Consider the following 24,155-nt stretch of genomic DNA (forward strand, 5'->3'; position numbering starts at 1 on the left):
AAGTCTGATAAATGCTACTAAAGGGAAAAAATATGGCAGGTCTGATAATTTTTACTAAAGTAAAGAGATATGACAAGTCTGATGATTGTTACTAAAGTAAAGAGATATGGCAGGTCTGATGATTGTTACTAAAGTAAAGAGATATGGCAGGTCTGATAATTGTTAATAAAGTAAAGAGATATGGCAGGTCTGATAATTGTTACTAAAGTAAAGAGATATGGCAGGTCTGATAATTGTTACTAAAGTAAAGAGATATGGCAAGTCTGATAAAAGTTACTAAAGTGAAAAGATATGGCAGGTCTGTTGGATGCTAATAAAAAGAAATGGTCTGACATGTCTGATGGTAGTTGCTGCTGCATAGAGCGGTTAATATGGTTTGTATGATGGCGACTAGTTAGAATGACTAGATATGGTCTGACAGTCAATTGCTTGCAAAACGGTAAATTAAGTGTGCCTTCAGGCTTCCTACAGATACTCTGGAGGGGTAACAAGTTGTCAAAAAATTTCTATTGTCGAATGGAGTACGTGACAAATATTTGTCTAGTTCGTAGGGTACTTACCTGTACTTACCCGTAAATGGTAATTTGTTCATCGCTTGTTTTCTTCAGTGTTTCTCAGTGGCAAGAAGCTAATTGTGTTGTTTTATAGATGCACAGTGATATGCAAACATAAACTCGACCCATTTGTTGGAAAACTAAAATTCGCATTTACAACAATGGTACTCAATATGAATTTAGTATATTGCCATAAATTATATATTAAATTGATTCTAATTTGGTCCTTATTTCAAGTATCTAAACCAAATAAGTGTAAGATTATAGTTGTAGATGATTAGGTAGGCTGAATTCTAATAATTTCTAGTTTTCTAGCTTTTTTAAAATTATTAGTGCTAAATTACGAACATTTAATTTTTTAATGGTTGACGATAATAATCTGTATCACACTACACATGTGATCACACTACATACATTTGTATTTGTTTATTTCAAGTCATATACGACATGTGATGTGATCACATCTTTACAGATTGTTATCTTCCGCTATTCGAAAATAAATGTTCAGAATTTTGCCTACATAATCATTCAAAAACATAATTTTACGGCTGTTTGGTTTACATATTTGAAATCAGGACAAAATAATGATTAATTTAACATATAATTTATGACTATTTACTAAATTCTAAATGAGTAAGAATGTTGTTAATGAGAATTTTGCTTTTTCAATAAAATGGTCTGGTTTATTTTGCACACCACTGTGTAACTGCTATTTATCACTCTATTGACGATCATCAGACGAATTGAATAAAATCAATTTTTGCACTCATCAAGTTTGTTCATTATAAGACAAGCCTTGGGTTAGCCTAACCTAAAAACATCATAAACATGAAGGTCATCCTTGGCTGATGCAGCGCCTCACATGCGCTTATCTACTGTCCGGGAGGCCTTAACTAGCTCGTTATCGTGTATCTAGTTGAGGCAGATGATGCCTTATTTTTCTTCAGATTTGTGAGGAATCTATGTTTAAAATTGTAACGTGTCACATACGTAATGCCTCTCGCCTACGCCTCACGTACGTAACTCCTCGCGTATGTAACGCCTCATGTAAATTTCACGCCTAACTTAAAAATTTAGCGCCTCACGTAGCTACGCGTATACATGTAGTTACAAGTAAAAGTGTCTTATCCCTTCATAATGTACAAAATGATAAACATATTTATGATATTCTCTGACTCTGCATACACAACCATCAGACGTGTCAGACCATTTTCCTTTTATTGTCACCCAACAGACTTGCCATGTCTCTTCACTTTGTTAAATGCATCAGACTTGCCAATACCATCAATTTTCAGCACACATCAGACTTGCCATATTTCTTCACTTTATTAACAACCCCTTACACATAGGAATTTGAAATATACCTTTGTCATTGTAGGTGATTTTTAGTATTTTGGTGTTTCAAGTCTTGTTTCTATGCGGTCTCCTATGTTAACTAGTTTCATGCATTTGAATGTGCAAAATGTAATAAATTTTAGTAGCTCTAGTTTTCAAGTCACAGCTTAGCAAATTGAGAAACACTGTATAATATTTAGGCATGACATAGGTCTGTTACAGTGCTTTCGTATGACAGGTCTGTTACAGTGCTTGCGCATGACAGGTCTGTTGCATTGCTTGCGCATGGCAGGTGTATTACATTGCAATATCTGGTGGAACCTCAACTTATAAATGACGATATACAAAATTATCAAGTTACGGAAGGTATTTTGATAGAATTTTTGCTTCGAATTGCGAAAGATATTTCTAGATATAAAAACCTTTTGTACTTTGACCCTTTTGTTAGTTTCATCCAATGGCTTGCTAGCTTCCCCTAAGTATGACTTAGGGGAAGCTAAGTCGTACTTAAGGTAAGCTAAGTCGTACTTAAGGTAAGCTAAGTTGTACTTAGGAGAAGCTAAGTTGTACTTAGGGGAAGCTAGTGAGTCAAGTTAAATTATGTCAGATATGATGGTCATTCTACTATTGTGAAACTTATTGATGTGATATATTTACAGTGCTTTCACTGGATGGTAACTCGCGCTTTCACTGGCCTTTTCTTGTACCTTATTGATGAAACTGTAGATTTGTGTCTAGCAATTATCACTTTAAAGATACTCACATACACTGTGTTTCCATGATGCGCAGTGCTTCGGAGTTGCGCTATCTCCGAATCATGGAAACGGCGTCTTCGCACTGAAATCACTGCGCACTGATCAGTGCGAAGCCAGTGCAAATTCGCAGCAAGGAAACAGCGACTGCGCAGTGGCTGCGCATAGCTCTCATGCCGTGGAGACGGACTCTTCGAGGGCCATAAACTAGTACAAAGGTTGTCCTGCTAATCTTGTTTTTTACTATTCTTCCGATCTTCTTTCACCTAAATTTAATTATGGTCTGCATTCACGAGGATGATGAGGTGATTACTTTCCTGGACTTTGTTATCGATGCCAACACTTTTCGAAAAATACCAAAAATAGGTGGCAAGTCCTAAATTAACGTTTAAATAATATATTACTTAAAAATACTTATTAAAAATATAATACTATGTAAAAAGTGTGTTAAGATTTGTAAAACCTTGTGAATGTGTATTGTAAATAAAAGTAGAATGACGACAGAATCATAAAAAGACCGTTTATGACGTTCGGTATCCGTGATCGATTCTATTTCTCCATCAGGCAATTCGATTTATACAATTTCTCTTCTCTGGCTAATTTGCGGTATTTGCTGAAAACCACTGCGCAGCATGGAAACGTACAATCCCCTCGACTTCGGAGGGGGCTGCTTCGCAGTACTGCGCACCATGGAAACATAGTGATAGTGATATGGTGCACAAGCTAGGGGTCAAGGTTTCTCTTAACCAGAACAAATTCTAAACCTTTCAAGGCCAAACCTCTACTTCTCATGTCCTAAGAAATCTTATGTTGAGACTTGTATGATGGAGAAGATATTTCTATAAGAACACATCATGTTTTGTCTACTTCATTCCACAGCTTTCATCACGTGGTAATTTCTAAATAAATGTTGCAGATATTTACATATGGTTATGAACTAAATGTATCATTTAAAACACTAAAAAATTATATTGTTTCTGAAAAACCTAAATATGGTAATAATCATATCATAATAACAATTAATTTATAAAATAGATTTGTATTACATAATTCTATTCTCTAACTATTTGAACCCAAGTGTAGATCCATTGATGTGATAGCGTAACTTGTGATAATACCTATAACTCCATGTGGAAACCACATGTCGTGGAGGTCATTGATAGATGAGAATGCCACAAATAGGTTTATACATTGTTGTTTATTAGTAGTAACTATATGATTACTACTTGAAGATTGGGGCAAAAAATAGGTTTGCTTGGGTAAAAGGGACAATTGCGTGACACGGGCGTGAGATGCGTGAGGCATGGGGCAATCGCCTGAGTCTCATGCCCAATGTGAAAGCGTAACTTGCTCTAACTTGACCAGGTGAAGTTGGAACTAACCACTTGTTTGTACATGCTTGATTATTTTTATATTTTATTGCGCGTTTGTACTTTTAATAATCTTTTCCCTTTTGCTTGCAAATCCGCAATGTTTTAAAACATGTCGAAAGTCGTATAATTATTGGAAATTATCCCAGATGGAGGGTCCAATTCATGCTGGTGTTTTACGTTGTTGGAAAATGAGTGTTAGAGTGTTAAGGCGTTAAGTTGTTGAGATGGGTACTAAATCGATTTGAGTCAAGTCATCAATTCAGTGAGTTAAATTAACTAAATCACCCCTTAGCAGAGATCTACTAGGGGCCCAAACTCTAACTGATTTACCATTCTTGTGATAGGGTTATCATAGAGCACATTCTGATTGGTTGAACTTGCTAATCACAGAGTAGTAGTTACTTGATTCTGCCGCTTCTCCTTCCTGCTGCTCTCATAATTCCAGCTGACACAAGGTCATATCAACTAGCTGATCTCTTGTCCGTAAACTAGTTGAGAAAATTTTACAAGGCGCTTAACGGATGTACAACTGTTCCACTTGTAAATTTTTAGGCATTGCAATTAATATCCCTTACATTTTTTTATCGAAACAACTTAACACTTATTGTTTATTTTAACTACCAGCAATTTGATCTATTTATGTTGATCGCAAAAATTACAAAAGTATCACGTTGTTTTTTCACATGGAGCTGTCCACTAGTAGGGGTGCACCTGCTTGGGATAATGAAGATAGCCAGTTGCTCCGGGAGTTTTTCTTGTTAAATTATTAAATGTACTTATTAAATTACTTAATGTACATTATTAAACTACATGCCCGGTGGCGCTGCCAACCTGTTTCACCATGGCTATGTAACTGGTAATTTGGAGTCTATTAAAAATCAAAGCTAGAACTGGATAAAGGTTTAATAATATTCAGAAGAGGAACATATCAATGATAAATCATAAACCCCTGATCGTATTAGGCCCTGATTGTACTAGGCCCTGATCGTACTAGGCCCTAATCGTACTAGGCCCTGATCGTACTAGGCCCTGATCGTACTAGGCCCAATATTAATGTATACGGCACACTGTTTTGACTGTGGCTGATGTTAGTCATGGAGCGAATTAGACCAGTACTGTACCAAGCCTGTTGCATAAGACATGCTCTGTTCCGACTGTGGCTGAGATTTATTGTAACGTTCTAACTTTCAGATGGTGTCGGTGCCAAGTACAGATCACCTGTTGATGCTTTCTTCCAGTGTATACGAGCGGAAGGCTTATTCGGCCTCTATAAGGGTTTCTTTCCTAACTGGTTGCGACTTGGACCACACACGATCATCACATTCTTCATATTTGAACGACTTCGTTCGCTTGCTGGCATTCGTCCTGTTTAGGTCTGGTATGGTTGACACCAAATTGTTTTAATGAAGACCAACGTATTTTACTGGAGTTGTCTCACACTGCACTTCTGTATTGCAGGTACCTTAATCATGAATTATTTTAATCTAAGCAAGCCAATCATTTCGATGGTTTTACTAAGGGTTCATAAGACTCCAATATGTAACTTTATAAACGATAACCATTTTAGAAAAAAGCTCAAATTTATTAATCTGGGATTTTTCTCCCCTAACTGTTGCACAATTTTTACTGAAATTTGCTGTCACAACATTTAATAGGATGCTCACGCATATCACATAGCATAGCTAATGAGTTTCACTCAAATATTTTCATATTTCGTCAGAGGAATCTCGTTTGAAGATCTTGGTGTAACACTTCATTCCGAGTGTATTATAACCATATTTTGTTATAAAACCTACATAGTTTATGCTCATAGTACGAATCTTTATGGACCATATTATCACCATGTAAATACAATACAATAAAGATTAATGATACAACTTGCTGGATAAATGTTTATATTTTTGTTGTATGAAATTCTTGGTCATTAAAAACATCTTCAATAACAATTTGTCCATTCCTTGACAAGTATAGTATATAATGTAAGATTCCATTATGGATAAAAATTCAATTTATTGTAATGTTAACAGAACATTGCGTAGCATCTTTTACTATGTATGAAAACATAAACTCATATAATGCTCAGTAAATACCCACTGAATGTGTCAATAGAGGGCGCTTTAGTTTAGGAACCCCATCTTGTTCTAACGAGTATAACTGTTGCTCATTCGTATAGTAATATAGGTAAAATTAACATCTAAACCTTCAAATGACATTTGTCAGTGAACGATGTCTTGGATACCACTTGGTGTATACCAATGTTGCGTATTTTGGCTCCTTCTGCGCAGAAACAACTAATATTGCAGTCACGTAATGCTGGTAACATGTAGGCCCACAAATTAATATCAGTTAAATCATTGATTTCCACATAGAAAATTTCTTCATAAAATCCTATCACAATACAGTGTTGTTATACTGAGCGTCAGATTTGAGCATTTCTCTGAAGTTAATCAGTGAGAAAAGGAAGGTACCTATTTCTTGTAAAATAGATCTCAAGTGAAAAAATAGCTTTTGTACAAACTCAGTCCTCATTAAGACAATCGGTAGCATCGTCCAAGCGCCCCATCTTCTCGTACACTCTTGAAAGAGAAACTTTGGCTTCCCTTGTATTCTCATGCAAATTTTGCAAGGCTTGTATTTCCTTCTTGTAATATGCTGAAACAGAGATCCACTCATCAATTAGCTTCATATGCCTAGTATGAAAAAGTGCATTTCAACTCAACGTACAATCACTACACAATGGTGAATCACCTATGCGAATTCTTGAATTTTGCCTAAGAGGGGTTGCAGTAGACGCCCGATAGACCTCCCTTTATGTAAATTGCGTTTGGCGTAAAAAACTTATGTGAAGTTTTTGCATCGTATTATGTGAAAAATTCCATATATATAACGTGCATATAAAATCGGTGCAAGTTCTCAAATTCATTCAAGAATGAGTGTCATAGTTAGCCTTATATCATTTTCTCTCTTGCCACAAGAGAAGAGAAAATGACACATAGGGGTATCTCTACTACATACCCTGGTACCTCTCGCAGTCCAATGCGCCATAGGAGAGGATAAATAGCTGCATGATTATTTAGAAATACCCAAAGATGGTTTGATTAGGGCAGTTGTTAGTGGCGTTCTATCAATTTGAATGTCATGGGTTTTAGTTAAATAGACAGACAGACACCGCTCGTATTAAAGTGGAAACATATTTTTACTAGTTGAATGCCGGCGTTGCCCGGGTAATAAAAAGCATTTAACGTGTAAAACATTTACTATTGTAACTTTTAAACTTCATATCATGAGAAGTGTTTTGTGCTGTTCAAATAATTTAAGAGAACAAATAAAACAACTGTGAAGGTGGTTAAGTGTGAAATAATTAGCAACTGATGGCTAGATAAAGTCTGTTCTACTACAATGGAAAATGATTTACTATTTAAACGATACGACTTGAGAAAACAAAATGAAAGCATGAATATGTTGAATCAATAGTAACAATGGGTACATAGAAGTGCTTGTATAAAAAAGGTTACTGTTGCAGCAGAAGCTATCCATTCAAATTTTGATTACTGGTACAAATGTAAAAATGAGATATCGGAATTAAATACATCGCTGATACAGTGAAGCGCACAAGGGTACCTTGTTTGACTGACTGGAGAGAGAATGTAGAGGCAATTCCTACCTATTTGAGATATTGCAACATGAAACTATCCATGTGAAAAGTTTTTAGTTTTTAGTTTTTAGCGATTAAGGAACCTTAGGAATAGTTGCTAGTAAAACCGAAATCAAACTGTAAGTTGAAACACTGTAAGTTGAAACACAGCATTTGAAAATGGTAAATCAAAAAAAGGTAATGAATATAAACCTTTTAAAAAACTTGCGCGAAATGTGATATTAATTAATAATAAAAACTACATACTTAGCTTGTATCATGCAATCAAGGCTAGATGTAAAAGTGGTAATACAACTCTGATATGTCGAACTGATGTAATGCGGGGAAAACAATGCCGAACCGATAGATTTTAGATAAGGATAGACAAAATATATAGATATGTGGAGTATCCACATATGGTGTAGTGGATGGAAAGCCTGCTTGCAGACTCGAAGGCTCGGAGTTCAAATCCAGTGCGGAGCGGTTTTTTCCGAGATTTAAATTTATACCAAGAGCTGAAATGACATGCAATGAGCGAGTAAAAGTTTTGCATTACTTTGTACCAAGACACTTGAATGACTTCGAAACATTACATACCGTAACATGTATATCTATCCATCGTTATTTTTGACGTCATCAAGCCGTTTGCATATGCGCTCGTTCACGAAAAACCCGTTATATTTGTAGAAAACGATCGTTATTCTTTTATTTAATAGTATTTTTTGATGTTGTTTTTATACTATGATAAAAAAGTTGTAAACAAAAGCATTGTTTTCAAAAACTCATTGCAAAAGCTTCGTGTTTTTAACAATAAAAGTTGTCTATAAAGATGGCTGACAACGATAAAATGACGTCACGGAAAAACGAAAGATTGCAAATCTAGCAGAGTCAAACATGCAAACAATAGGTAACCAATATGTGTCATGTTTAGCAATGTAGATTACTGAATGGCACCAGAATGGCCTCACTAGAACCCGAGACTAATACTTGGCTGGAATCAGCTAATGATCTACTGATTATAGTAAATTCAACGCTTTCAAATTGATACACATTTGCGGTAATGTTCACACCCGTCTGTGATATTACGAGAGGATATACTTGTACTATGTACACTTAGATGATAGTACAGTAGACATTCCTATAACCTATGTTTCCTGTAATGTAAAGTCCGGATAAGGAAAAGATTTATGTGATGTTTTTGCTTCTTACTATGCAAAAATTCCGTACATCGTAATGTCAAGTCGGGCGAGTTTTCAAATTCAATTTCAATGTTAGTTTATGTCGCTGCGCTTGCGGAAGAAAAGCTGCCGTGCGTATAGCGTTATATATAGCATTCGCGACATTCTAGTTCGTCGTAACAGATCGTTAAATATGTCGGCAAAAAGGAAAATAGGATAGCTGCGCAATTATTCATGAATACAAAGGCAATCGATTGATGCAGGTGTTACAGCGTCGGTCTCTGATTGTCACAAGTTGGAGTATCGTTGAAAGTTATCTTATATCCTAACCTTGACCCCTGGGTAGAACCGCTTTTTATAATAGAAATATTTTGTTGTTTTGCCTTATTGTTCGCGTACAAAATATTTGTTATTAGTTTTACTTTGCGGAATAGACTTTGCTGTTTAGAAAAAATAAGAAAATCGTTGTAAATGACGTCGAAAGTGTGCAGTCCCCGTCTACTTGTCTACTTATCGCAATCATGGTCTATAAACCAGTGAGATTGATCGATCATAAAAAGGAGAGAAGTTGTCGATGCAAACCAATAGTGCTGCAGCTACGGTACAGCACACAAATTAAAAGAGTTAAGTCAAGTTTTTCCTTTTGTTTAGACAAAGGGGTGAGTTTGGAAAGATCTTGGAACGGATTAGGCAATTTACATGCATTTTACTGTTCTTATATAACGTAAATTCCCTATAACGTAAACGGTCCTGGAACGAATTATTTACGTTGTAGGAGCCCATACTGTATGGTAAACAATTACTGCCTAGAAATATTGAGACATGCTTTAGCACCCAGTCTCACATAGCCACGCTTGCTTGTGTGACCCATAAATGTCATCTCAAAACACAAGCTATCCACACATTTTGAAATTATGAAATGCTCACCGACAGCATCATTGTAGCTGCCAGCAGAGAAGTGGGTATTGCCCAGATTATGCAGGCTGCTAGGGATGTCTGTAACAGCCTCTACATGCTCTCCGCAAATCTGCAATTATAACAATATTCATAAATATGAAGTAAATTGTAAAAAAATATAGATACAGTACAAAAACATAATACAGCATGATATAACGAAATTGGGAGAAAGCACAACTTACAATGAAATAACTAGTCAAGAGAGAATAACTAGCGTATTACAAATCTTAATGCATCTTGAACTTAAAATAGAAAAACATTGAAAGAGAAGACAACTCGCACTACTAAAGTATTCATATAAATTATAAATTAGAAAAAAATTATTAGTAAAACATTATTGAAATGTCAAAAATATCCATGTTAGAGCAACTTGAAATGATATACTGTAGACAGCCATGAGAAAACTAATTGTAGCCTCATTCTTGAGAAGGCAATTTTCAATTGTACATGTATACAGTATATCGTGTATAAATCTGCAAGAGAAAACATATCAAATGTGGGTCAATGTGAAAAGCTCGAAACACTATATAAAAAAGAAAAAGATAAGTGGAACTTTATCAGTCAACAGCGCCGACTGAAACAAGGTTACATTGTGGCAAGTTACTTTGTCCTTGCTAAGTGAAAATGAATATTATGCTTTTAGGACATTCGTAAACTATTTCTAAAAAGTTACCACTATTTTAGCTAGTCAATTATTCCTATATTTAATGCATACAATTTAAAAATAAAGCGCTCTCCATAAATGAGCGTTTCGGATAAATTAATATTCATATTGATGTCTAAATTACTGTTAAACCTCCATTTGAATGCCATGGCGCTGTATTTTTCAACTCTTTCCTTGAGGTGTCCTTCAAATAGAGGTGACGGTTCAAACAGAGGTGGCATTCAAATAGAGGTGACAGTTCAAACAGAGGGCGGCGCTTAACATAATAGACGGATATAATTCTTACTTATTTCAGTGGTGTTGCTTTTAAAGTCTTGAGGAACAACACTTTTTCAATCCTTACCCTATTATAGTGGAGTCCTATTAGAGGTGGCACTCAAATAGAGGTTTTACAGTATACCTAAACTAGTCTAGAGGTAGATGAGTGTCACGGCTAGCTATATTGATTAATACCAGACGTACAGCTGTCTATTTAATGTTAAAAATGTATCCAATATCTCCGCAAATCAAATCTAAGAAAACCATTAATATAAAAAGATTTTGCCACAACCAAGTTTTTTATGTCATAAAAAAGGGTTCTGGTGTTGTTTTAAAAACCATTGATATAAAAAAATTATGACAACCTTGACTTATGTGACTTTTGCCCAAAACCTGTTTTTATAGGATTTATTTCAAAACTTGCCATTCATAAGAAAAATCTGTTAACGGAAATGAGAATACAACTCCTAATGTCTTATACAGAAACCGTATAAAGACCTACCATTGAAGGGTATCACCTGGTATTATTTTATGAACTGAGTTTTACCACAGTTACAAAGTTCTCAAGCTAAACTAAAAATAAATGTTAGTCGATATTTTCAAACGGAAACCAACTCACAACGAGAGGGGTAAAATGAAACTACAGTAAAATTAATAGAGATTATCAGTACAGACTTACCCTCTCTCTAATCCTTAGGGCTTGCTCATGATGTTTTACGGCTTTTTCAAATTCATCAGTCTCCTGGAACATGCATCCGATGTTGTTCTCCGACGTGGCCACATCACTCTAAAGAAGAGCACATACCTGTACTGGGCAGGTAATTTTCAGATGGTACGCCTTGCATCGGCTTTTCCTTACATTAATTTGATGCATAGCAACTCTATACATACAACAGCCGAACAGGAGAAAATGACTAGAAGATGCCAATTCCAAAAGCTAGACAGGACAGGCTAGCAGACGATAGCTGAATACATGAATTGTAGTATTATTTTAGACTGCTTAGTAGTTATCATCGACTTTTTGACTTTGAAAAAGATCAACATTGGACAACTAAAATGCATTAGCACCTAAAAGCAGTTATTCAAAAATTAGAGCATTATGAAAACTGTAATGATTTTACATTCATAACAGCTGAATACTAGAATTCAAAGAAAAAATAATTTGGTCAATTTTGAAGCAGCGTAGTGTAACCCACCTCCAAAGATAAATTGCCTGGTTCGGCATCCCTCAGCATCTCAGCTAATCCCAGCGCCATTTCCAAGTTCTCCTTAGCCTTAGGATAATTCTGTAAGGGTTGATGTATGGGTGGATGAGTTTGTGTCCAAAAGTAGTTGAATATCAGATGTGGATACGCGACATTGACAAAGTGAAAGATGAAAGAATGATGACAAATTTACTACAGTTGAAACAAAACAGAAAGTTGTAGTTCTCAGAATAGAATAAAGAGGTTTGGAATTGTAAGGACTCGTTGGGCGTGATTAGTATTTCTATTTTAGTTCGATGCATTATCATGAGGAATTGATAGAGAATAGGGGAGGTTTAGATGCAGGTAAGTAGACAACTCCCAATCATCAGACAGCGATTTTAAAAATACTGTTTGAAGTACTTTATGTGTTATCTTTTGTGTGGCAAATATAAGAACTGAATTATGGTTTACCCCGTCAACCAGACAGCCCAAGCTCCGCCAGTGAGTTATAAACACTCGGCCAACTCTTGGTGCTATTCACCAGGTTTCCATGACACAAATTTGGAGTTGTGCACACATTGAGTTACCGTATGATAAATGTTCCAATGAACATTGCGGATTAACACGAGTGCTTTGTTAAAAATATAAGGATTTCTATGCTGGAGGTCATCAGAGGTCATTCGGACCAGTGAAAATCAAAATAAGAACGACTGAAGGGTGGAAAATGTTAGAACTGGTAGACGAATCGTATCATGGAAACATAGTGACTGCCTCTTGCTATTAATAGCTAATTAGAAGATCTTGATATTTGACACATTTCACAGAATGATTATTACCCTTTGGAAAAACTTCTTCAGCTATTCTATAAAATTCTTCAATCCATGTATGGTAATGGTGCAGCTTTGGAGATATGAAAAACCTTTTTATAAGAAATTTTGTGTTGACACGCTTTACATAGGATCCTGAATTAGCAATGCTCCATGGTACAATTACTGAAGACATAGCAAAGGAATGCTGTGTTTGAGATGAATTCGGTTACAATCATTTTTATCGTATAACCGTTTTTGAGCAAAACTACTTTGACTTTGTTTGTGATTTATTATTTTTAATCTACTCGTTCACGTACTGACAATTCCTAAAAATTGTTGCCGTTCAAATGCTGGCCAATCACAAACCTACCTTCATCTTCTTATAAGAGTTGCCCAGATTATTGCATATGGCCTGCATCTGCTCTAGCTCTTTCTCTATCTTCCCGGAATGTTCGGCTAGCAGGGTCTTGACCTCTTCATAGTGTTTCACAGACTCACCATACTCTCCGAGATTGTAGTGATTCGAGGCTATGGATCGTTGAAGGCTCACAATCCACTTGAGATGGTTATCTACAGCATATCAAGTAAGACCTTACGAGATATTGTTTGTTTTAAAATCTCATATAAAGATGGGCAATAAAACCTAAGTGTGGAGGAAAATCAGATGAACGAGCACAGAACAAAGTTAGGGATATAAAAAGATTACTTGCATATAACTAAAAGCATTAGAAGATGGTCACCAAAAGTATTTAATTTTTTAATAATAAAAATCTTGCAGTCATACCGTACTTTTCGGACTATAAACCGCACCCCTATATATGCCGCATCTGCTTTATTTTCCAAAAATTATAATAAAACAATACATAAGCCGCACCTTTGTATAGGCCGCCGAACTCAGCACTGTGCATTTTAACGCGGCAGCAACTTTGCTGTTTAAAATGGAACAGTGCCGAATGGCACAGTTTCGTATTATCCGACGCTTTTTTACTTAGTGCCTAACGGAACAGTACTGTGAGGCATTGTTTCGTATTTTCTTTCACCGCTAGAAGCGCACGAATTGGAGATTCCCGTTAATGCGCCCTAGCGGTGAAGGAAAAAGCCACAGATTAGCCGCACCCTTATATAAGCTGTATGGCTCAAATCATCAGAAAAAAGTAGCGGCTAATAGTCTGACAAGTACGGTAAATACAACTTAATCCGCTTTCAGTCTCTAAAAGACAACCTGTAACAGGATGAAGCAATGGAAATACATGTTTTTAATTGTTTTAATTCTCCACCTAATATCTAACAAATCAAATATGACAAATCAAGTGACCTATGACCTCAATTTCTTGCTTAAATGTTGAATCCTGAGCTAGATGCACACCAACTGCACTTGCGATTATCCAATTGTGGTTGGTCGCAAAAGCTTATAAAACTGACCAATAGCAGATCATGATTGCTTTTGAGGGATGTTATTTAGGTCCATTTAGAATTTATAGAGCTTTTGTGTGGAAATATTATGCTAAACATAACCTTTTCCTCATTCTAGCAGTTCCATATTACACTTTTATGTAGGCTACATATTTCTCAAAGTCTGTAGATCTGTCATTCCGGCTATAGCTATAGCGTATGCTGATTATTTTACCAATGCGGATACGCGTTACGATGCCCCTGTTAAGAAATATTTTTCATAAGGTTCAATTACTATATCTGGAGTCAAAGCCTATTTTTCTCATGCGCACAATTATATTGAAATATTTTGGGACCTAAGTATAAGCAACACGATGCTTCTTCGTCTTTTTTCCGTTAGGGCAAATTTGTTCGGCCCACGAAATCAACAATAATATATCTCGAATTTGAAGCTTGGTGATTAGTGTACCGATTTAATATGTTATTAAAAGATGCACATCACTGAAATCGCCATGGCGAGGTATCCGGTATATCCGGTATCCGTCATAATAAACATGATTCGCTAACGTAAATGATAAAATTCCAGTTGAAAGTTTAAATTTCACTAAAATACATACTACAACTTCCTTCAAGTATGTGTTTAGTCAATTAAATTCATTTCAGTTAAGTTCAACGTTTAGGTTGCACGTCTGTCTCAAAGGTAAAAGCTCTCCATGTAGTACATTGTAATTTTATATCTTGCAGATCATAACCACAAAATGCACTAGTCATTGTAGTTACCTATAGTTACCAAAGTTAACATAGTATTTTGGTACTATTTTTAATGATGATTTTCACCAGGAGGTGATTGCATCAGATAATTACTATGGGTTTCTATACTACTCTATAGCCTACGATATTTTCGCATGTCAATTTTCACATGCCAACATTAAAACGAACTGAAATCATATAATTGTATACAAAATAATTTTTGATTGTAGTCGTAGCGAAATGGACTATATTTAGCCAGTACTCTCTAAGGATTTCACATTCACACTTGAACACCTTTACATTATTATTTGTCCTTCTAATTTATTTCAACGAAACACTTCTTTCAAGTTATGAAATTTTAAACTTATAGTTGTTTAAAAACCTTTACAGCTGTTTTATTTATTTTTAATTTAGTTGTCCTGCACAAAACATTTTTCTCATAATATGAAGTTTGAAAGTTAGAATGGCAAATGTTGTTATATGTTAAATACAAATCAATTTTTCTGTCCAAAGATTTTTGTATTACCCGGGCAACGCCGGGTGGCACAGCTAGTCAGAGCATAAATGCCAAATTCAAATTCCTAATGGGGGGTACAAACATGGAATCACAGATTATCTCGTATTACGAGTTTGCAAGCCAAAAGACAAACCACAATCTATATATGTGAATCTCAAAGTTTGTCTTTTGTTTGTCCGTCTTCCGTGTGTCCAGTTATAGTGATTAAAATCTTTCCACATAAAATCGTTCCACACTGGATTTGAACTCACGATATTCAAGTCTACAAACAATCACGCCTAACCACTAGGCTAGGTCATTCTTATCATTCTCAATGCTCTTATCAAACCTTATCACGACTTCACACGTTAAATGTAATAATATTACCCTTTACGATTGTTTTTTTATAGAAATTTGTTTAAACGCTTATTTGTTACCATTACCCATTTTTTTAATTTGTAATTTTCATATGTGCCGTTTTAATTTCAAAGTTGCCATTGCACTTTCATTTCTAGTTTTTCCTAATGTAGGTCACTAACTTTGTAAAAGCTAAATACTTTTGACGTAAACAAGTGTATTGTCTCAAGTAGGAATTGCTTCTACATTCTCTCTCCGTTCGGTCAGACAAAGTATCAGACAAAAACAGTCCAATATCTCATTTTTACGTTTGTACGAGTATCGAGAGGTATCGGTATCGGCATATTTAAAGTTTTGATGGATAGCTTCTGCTGCAACAGCAACCTTTTTTAGACACATACTTCTATGTACTCTTTCTTATCATTAATTCAACATATTCATGATTTTTATTCTGTTTCATTGATTTTTATTTTGTTTCTCATTTGTATCAGCATCAAGTATCAGTATTTTTCATTATTATCTTAGCAAAACAGACTTTATCTAGCCATTTTTCACATTTAAACACCTTCACAGTCATTTTATTTACTCTCCCAATCATTTGAACATATATTTAATATATTTGAACTGCACAAAACACTTTCCTCATGATATGAAGTTTGAAAGTTACAGCTGCTTGACAAAGTTTGAAAACCTTTACAGTTTTTTTTATTTTCTCTCTTAATTTATTTCAACTACATAAAACACTTCTCTCGGGATATGAAGTTTAAAAGTTAGCATGGTAAATGTTGTCATATGTTAAATACAAATCAATATGTTGAATAAAAAGAAATTTTCCGTTAAAGACTGTTCCATTATCCCTTCGTTAACTCTTTATTACCCGGGCAATGCCGAGCATTCAGTAGTCTATACTATAATGAGAACTGTGTCAGCCCAACTTAGCTTTTTAACCACAATTAAGTTTTGTCGATTTTAATCTTGAAATATCCTGGAAGTCAGGCAACCTCAAACATCAAAAACAAACACAAATGATAAAAAAATACTGATACTTTCTGATAAAATCTACTAAAATGTTTTGTAAGTTCATCTTTAAATGGCTGGTTTATCAGACCATAAAAACGCCTTGTGTATGTTGGCCTTTAAATATTTTAGAGCGTAAAAATATGTCTCCAATCAAAAAGACAATTTTTTCTCAACAAATTTTGATAAAAACTACAACAAGCCACAACAGACAGCGACCTCACCGAGATCATTGAGTTTGTGGTACATCTCCAAGGCGTCCTTATGATGACAGATGGCCTCAACATAGTTTGCGACGTCTCTCGTCTGACTAAAAGTGTAGCCGAGGTTAAAGAGAGTCGATGCTGTCTGCTCATTCGGTAGATTCGAGTAAAGGAAGCGCCGGAGCCTGAGAGCCTCCTGCAGGTGCTCCTGTGAGAATAGAGTTCAGGTATCAGCCTAAGTAGTCTCATAATATTCTGGCACTGGCCAAAGGTACTTGAGTGACATAAAGTTCCTAGGAGTCAAGTTCCTCTGCGGTAAATACGAAAAGCCGAACGCATTGAATGACTGAACAGACCGAATATTTTTGGGAGTTCCCCTCTCGTGTGAATATTTAGGGGTAAGAGTACGCAACTCAAACTTCTGTAAATAAAAGAACTCAATGAATTCCGTAAAAACATTTTAGAGGCTGTTGTTTTTTTCGCGCAAGTGAAGCATGCTGTGAATAAACATATTACATATTCAATCAAAGTATTTTTGCTGTCACTAGTCCAGTCAGTACTTGCCTTACCTTTGACAGATAACAGGGAAATGCCTGGTAGAAGCAAAAGGTAAGTCTTTCAATTGTTCAGTAGTATCGTTAACCATTGGTGAACTAGTAGCTAATAACTAGCCAAAAATGTTTCTTTATACAATTAGAAATGAATATATCTATTTCTATATATGGTGATATTTATTATAATTATATGAAACATGCAATCAATATTATTTATAGATAATACATGCAGTTGTCACAATAATGATAATAATTTAATACTAAAATAATAGTTATCATAATTAAATTATATTATGTGTTAATTTTAATTTAAATTAAACTTAATATAATAATTTTCTGCTCTTTGACCAGCCTTCCATACGGGAGGGCAACTCCCAAAAAATATTCGGTCTGTTCAGTCATTCTGTTCGTTCGGCTTTTCATTGATTCCAGAAACTACATCTAATACGATTAGGGTGCATGCTACAGATTATTTGATGGATATTCTGAATATTGACAAGATTTCTAATCTAGTGGTATATAATTTATACTTGTTTACTAGTAACAAATATAAATAAGTTTGAGAAATTTGTTCACCGAACAAAGAAGGATCCAGTTTATTCTCCACCACTGTATGATAAATCATCTAACAATTTTTTGACCTTACAAAATATTAATAACACAAAAGGGAGAAATAAAATAAAGAAAGATTAAATGAAATCATCACATATTACAGAATTAATAAAACTGACAGCGTAAAGCAGATATGTCTAATGTCCGGCCTGGGGTCAATTTTCATCCGGCCCCAGCCTCTGTCCTAAAATCAATAATGTTTGGCCTGCTTGTAGAATTAACCCTTTAAACCCTAAGGCCACTCATTTTTGATTATTAGGTTCACAGATCCGCCGTCGCGAAATAAAAACTACCGCTGAAAAAATAAAAAGTTTATGTGTACTTTTATTTTTATTTGAATTGCCAAAACTTGTAATTTGCTGATTAATGTTTTTTTTTGAAAACGTAACGTTAGCTTTCTTGTAACCAGGGCCGTATTGTTCTATAAGGCAGCCTCTGGCTGCCTTATAGAACAATACGAGGCAGCAAAATTCTCTGAGTGCGTTCTATTGTTCAATGAGGCAGCAAAATTTCAGCACCCAGAACGGCCAAACGGTGATTTTCTTGTTGTTTAGTGTCGACAATGCTCGAACGAAAGGTGCAAACGTATCGTGCAGAGCCCGTTTTCATGATATTACTAGTGGTTGCAAACCTAGCGAATCCATTTCGACACCATTTTTACTGCTAAGAAAGGAATGGAAAACGGACTTTTCGGTTTTGTCTGTTCTGGATTCATATATTTAGTGATAATGGTTAAGTTGAAATGTGCTAGACGCTGTTGAACTGACGAAGAGTTTTGATTTTGACGACTGCCATAAATTCTGGACTTTTAAAACATTTACTTCCACTTAAGATGAATATTTTGATAGTTATGGGAAGCCAATTACGGGATGATGTAGAATAATTCTTGGTTGGCTTTACTAGCCTTATTGCAGTTTGACGAATTATTCTGGCGATAGTCACTTGACTGATTACAATTTACAAATTGTATTTGAAATGTTTTCTTTATCATTACTATTATTGTTATATCGACGCTGCGCGAAGCAGCCGTGTTTAGAACTATCTTGAAACTTTCAAGAAAAAAAGAAATTTGTTCGCAGCTTTCTTCTTATTGCTCATTTATCGAGTATGCTTGCTAATTTCTTCACACTATCTTTACGTGAAAACATCTACTTCATTGCAAGGAAATCAACTCAAGATTTTCTGGGGCTGCATACATGTAACAGCTGATTTAAACTTTTTGAAATTTTGTGTGTTTCTTTTTTAATATCTGCTTGACAAGCTCTAGTCACGTAGTATATGTCTATAATTTGTTTGTTTATTAAGCTATGTTATTATCTATATTTGCATGGAAATATTTATTTGTATAGTTTTTTGTATATATATATATTATGTATGTATGTGTGCGCGTGTGCGTGAATGTATGTCTATTTTATTTTCTAATTTCGACATTGAAAATTTGCCATTAAAAAAAGGAAAAAACAGGCATTGACACTTTTATTTTTATTTCGACCGACATACTCTAAAATGTGTTGAAAAAATCCGTGAACCTAAAAATAAAAAATGAGTGGCCTAACGGCCGATTTTCCAGCATTGCGTAGGGCGTGTCAAAATCCCTGACGGCCTGAATTCTGCCATTCACATGGCTTTATTTACAAAAGCAGTTTTTAAGTAACAGCGTAAACCAATCAGATTAATTCTTGCCCGGGATGTTTGACCAGAAATATCTCATCCATTTGTAACAGTTTTCAAATATCTCTACTTCCTTCGATTTAATAACAAATTTTATTAGAAAGGTATCAGGAAAAAACTAATACAACTCGTTTGTTGGTAGGTCATAAACGATTGTGATACAAATAAAGAATTTTATGATACTAACTATAACTTTCCAATATATTTTGAGTCATGAAATGATGATGAACATGTGCTCAATGGATATGATACTACTGTAAATGTTTTTACGAAATTTTTAAAATCGTACAAAATTTTATAGTTTTGGCCCGAATGATGGTGACGCATTGTTATATTTGTTTGATGACATTTGTTGTGGGTTGCCCGACCTTTTTACTAATGTTTTACCAAATATCATTGTATTATGAGCATGTTTAGTTACATTTAATATAAGTTTAAAAACTTCGGATCGTTGGACAGATTGCTTGGGGTTACTGACACGCACTGACAAAAACGACCAGGGTTCAAAGGGTTAATAAATTGGGCAGAAGCACTATTACCTGCGTATTAAACATTTAAAAATCCAATCAACATTCATAGTTAGTGTCATATTTTAAATGAGCCATGCACTTGTTGATATGCCTATTACTTGTTAACTTTTCTGTAATTGTGTTTAAAAATTCTATAAATATTAAACTGCCATGGTGAGATTATTTTTTGTTTCAAATGTAATTTGTACCCAAGAGTACAATTACTTCTGTTCAAATGTTACAAAAAAGTTAGTGCTAAAAAGATGAAGTTAAGTGATTATTAAATTTCAATTATAATGTCAATGCAATTTTGATATACATGTTTCAAACGAATCAAAGCATATGCTTAAGATAGCTGAAATTAAAATAAAAAAGCAAATATGAAACACAGATTGGCTCGGTAAAATTTATTTAAATTAATTGCTGTTATATGTAAAAAATGTCCGACAAGGTTGGCCCCTAAATTTTTAAGACACCAAATCTGGCCCCCTTTGCAAAAGATTTTGACACCCCTGGCGTAAAGAGACATGGATAACTTACTTAACTAGTTCTACTCGGAACTGTTTAGTTTACATCTGATTGACTCATTTATTAATGATCAGATTTAGTTGATAACCCAATCCATGTAACGAATCAGTAGGGGACCCATGGCCCATGGCCCCCATGGCCCCATAGACCCATGACCTAAACAATAGCATTTCAGTCATTTCTATTGAATAGCTTGGATTCCTCACCTTAGCCTCAGGTAGTCGGCGGATGGTTCTATAAGCGTTTCCAATATTATTATGAATCAAAGCTTGTTGTTGCATGACAGACTCAGAGTCTCTCGAGCTATCCTCAAGAGAGGTGAGCACTTCCAAGGCCTACAGGTAATGTGTCAAACCAGTGGTCAGCGTACAACAGACATATCCTGTTTAAATATAGGTCAGACATATCCTGTCTAAATATATGTCAATCATGTCCTGTCTAAATATAGGTCAGACATATCTTGTCTAAATATACACTGTAGGTTGGACATATCCTGTCTAAATATAGGTCAGAGATATTCTGTCTGAATATAGGTCAGTCATGTCCTGTCTAATGTAGATCAGACATATCCTGTCTAAATATAGGTCAGACATATCCTGTCTAAATATAGGTCAGTCATGTCCTGTCTAATGTAGATCAAACACATCCTATCTAAATATAGGTCAGACATATCCTGTCTATATATAGGTCAGCCATGTCCTGTCTAATGGAGGTCAGGCAGATTCTGAGTCATGTCGGACAAATACACCCTGTGTATATACAGTCATATCTCGGCATACGACAGAATCGAGATGCGGGTAAAAGTTTGAGCAAGTATCTGCCTTGACACGCAGGAAACATTTGAGATATGAGCATAAGGACTGGTTCTCGATGGTTACTAAATAGCCAAATATGCAAAAGGCCGTTTCGATAACCGCATCGCTCGGTCTTTCTTGTGAAATCCGTTTGAAAAAGTTTGTAAAAAGGTAGGCTAAAAGTTATAGTGAAAGAGAGGCAAAAAGTGCCAAGCCAGAAACAGATAAGAAACAATTAAAAAAATAAAGTCAAGTTGAGTAAAAGATTAAAACTTAGTTTTAAGTGTGTGTTTAGTAAGCTCAATTCATTTGAATTAAATTCAAAGTTTAGTTATGTTGCGTAGAGTCATAAAAGTCTAGTGTACCGAACGTGTTGCTGTAAAGTCTCTCTCACACCACCGTTGTCCACTACGTCTGTCTCAAAGGTAAGCGCTCCATGCAGTACTGTATATAATAATGTTACACTTTATTGTGGATTATAACCACTAGATAGGTATTTGTTACTAGATAGGAAATACATTACAAAAATAACTATTTAACCAACAATAATAATTAAAAAACAAAATTAAAAAACACGTTTCTCCATCGAAATATCCGGTTTTAGGTGGTTTTTCATTGTATAAGAATGGATTAATTTGTATTCAGTTATTTTATATAGAAAATATTGCTTTGAAATATGAAAACATTGACTTACTGCAAAGTCCTAAAACGCATTAAGCTTGTATGTGGAGGTATGACTGTACATCAGTCATAACTATTGCTATAGAGATCAAATACATCCTATCTAATGTGGGTCAGTCATAACATGTCTCATGTAGGTCACACATTTCCTGTGGATGTAGGTCAAGAACTTATGGGCTTTCATAGGTCAAGTACATCCTGTCTTAGGTAGGTTAAGCACAGCCTGTCCTATGTAAGCCACACACATCATGCGGTTTTAGGTCAAGCACATCCCATCTCCATAATTCAGGCATGTCGTATGATGAGTAATATGAAAAATCAGTAGTTAGGGTGTGAGTTGAGGGATACTGAAGGTCAAGGGTCAAGGTCACTAAATCCCCGCAAAATTCAACTTAGTACAGCAGGTGCTCGTACGGCGTAAATAATTCATTCCAGGAACTTTTACGTTATAGGGATTTTACATTATATGAACAGTCAAATACATGTAACTTGCCTAATCTGTTCCAAGGTCTTTCCAAACTCACCCCTTTGACCATACAAAAAAGAAAAACTACACATAACTTTTTAATGTGTGGGCGGTACCGTAACTGCAATAGTTATGATTTGCATTGACAACTTTTCTCTTTTTCTGATCAATTTCACCGGTTTTACAGACCAAGATTGTGATAATTTTACAATAAGTTGATCGGAACATCTTCAACGTTCATTTACAACGACCTGCTTATTTTCTCTATGCAACAAAGTGTATTTTTGCAAAATAAAATTAACAACATATGTTTTATACATCTACAAGAAAGCAAAACAAAAATATTTATAATATAAAAATAGTGGAACCACCTGTTCATCATCTATTGCATCAATGGGTCAAGGGTAAGATAAAAGATAACTTTTGATGATACCCAAACTCGTGGCAATCGAATTGGTTGACTGATGCAGTGACACCTGCACCAATCGATCCCCTTCAAGTATTTATGAACAATTGTGCAGCTACCCTATTCTCTGTTTTGTCGCCACATCTGATGATCTATCAAAATGAACTAGAATGTCGCGGAAGTTGTAGGCTATATAGTAGATATAAAGCTGTGCGCAAATCGTTTTTCTCTAGCACGTGCGGCAAGATAGGTTACCATTCAAGTCGAACTTGAGAACCCGCCAGACTTAACACTTTACGTTATATGAAAAAGGTTTTACGTAGTACGAAGCAAAAACTTCACATAAATTCTTTAAACTATCCGGAATTTATGTTATAGTAGGTATACATTATAGGAACGTCTGCTTTATTACAGTTCGGCTAGCGAAAGTCTAAGAGAGGATGGAAAGAAACACCCACCTTCTGATAGTGTTCAATGCACTGTAAGTATTCTTGTTCACTATGAAACTTCTGCGCCATATCTACTTCCTTTTGTGAAGCGGATACAGCTTTTACTGCCGCTGTTCCTACTGGTCCTAAAAAGAAGAAATGAAGTTTTTCGTGTCACCATCACAGGCCAAAAGATTACATCATAGACATGAATAAGTCACACTCACTCACCGAGCTTTAGTGCCGGTTTACCTTGCTCACTATATCACTGAAGAATCTTTGATGGTGAAAACAGGCGAACCAAATGTACAACAGATTCGACAAGCAGAGCAGGTTATGAGTAGTTTCATGGTTATGGTTATTAGTATAACCAGAAATTAACATCGAAAGCACAAGTACACCACATGCAAAGCAGAAGTAGACGAAAGATTCTTGGCACACAAAATTAATCCGTTTCCTCGCGTGTCAACACTGTCAGATGTTGAAGAAAACAACCTTGTAAGAATACACCGTATTTTTTTTAATTTGTCCCATAGCTCAATAACTTTAAAATTAATATTTCACATAATTAATTATATATGACATTAGGA

General features: G+C 35.2%; 2 protein-coding genes across 5 annotated transcripts in view; one reads left to right on the forward strand and one right to left on the reverse strand.

The window, feature by feature from the left end:
- LOC137401447 (mitochondrial substrate carrier family protein ucpB-like) overlaps positions 1-5,395 on the forward strand; it is a 35,470-nt gene extending 30,075 nt beyond the window's left edge. For both annotated transcript variants that reach the window (XM_068087790.1, XM_068087791.1), the window contains exon 8: positions 5,206-5,395. In XM_068087790.1, the coding sequence (XP_067943891.1) occupies positions 5,206-5,387 (182 nt within the window). In that variant the 3' untranslated portion in view covers positions 5,388-5,395. The remainder of the gene's footprint in view (positions 1-5,205) is intronic.
- Positions 5,396-6,530: 1,135 nt separating this feature from the next.
- The window catches only part of LOC137401446 (tetratricopeptide repeat protein 28-like), a 63,377-nt gene continuing 45,752 nt past the window's right edge, over positions 6,531-24,155 (reverse strand). For all 3 annotated transcript variants that reach the window (XM_068087788.1, XM_068087789.1, XM_068087787.1), the window contains 8 exons: positions 23,596-23,711; positions 20,997-21,125; positions 16,938-17,124; positions 13,072-13,271; positions 11,902-11,991; positions 11,385-11,492; positions 9,754-9,853; positions 6,531-6,666 (listed from right to left, as the gene is read on the reverse strand). In XM_068087788.1, the coding sequence (XP_067943889.1) occupies positions 6,533-6,666; positions 9,754-9,853; positions 11,385-11,492; positions 11,902-11,991; positions 13,072-13,271; positions 16,938-17,124; positions 20,997-21,125; positions 23,596-23,711 (1,064 nt within the window). In that variant the 3' untranslated portion in view covers positions 6,531-6,532. The remainder of the gene's footprint in view (positions 6,667-9,753; positions 9,854-11,384; positions 11,493-11,901; positions 11,992-13,071; positions 13,272-16,937; positions 17,125-20,996; positions 21,126-23,595; positions 23,712-24,155) is intronic.

This window comes from Watersipora subatra, chromosome 8, assembly GCF_963576615.1.
Source record: "Watersipora subatra chromosome 8, tzWatSuba1.1, whole genome shotgun sequence".
In the NCBI taxonomy this organism is placed as follows: Eukaryota; Metazoa; Bryozoa; class Gymnolaemata; order Cheilostomatida; family Watersiporidae; genus Watersipora; species Watersipora subatra.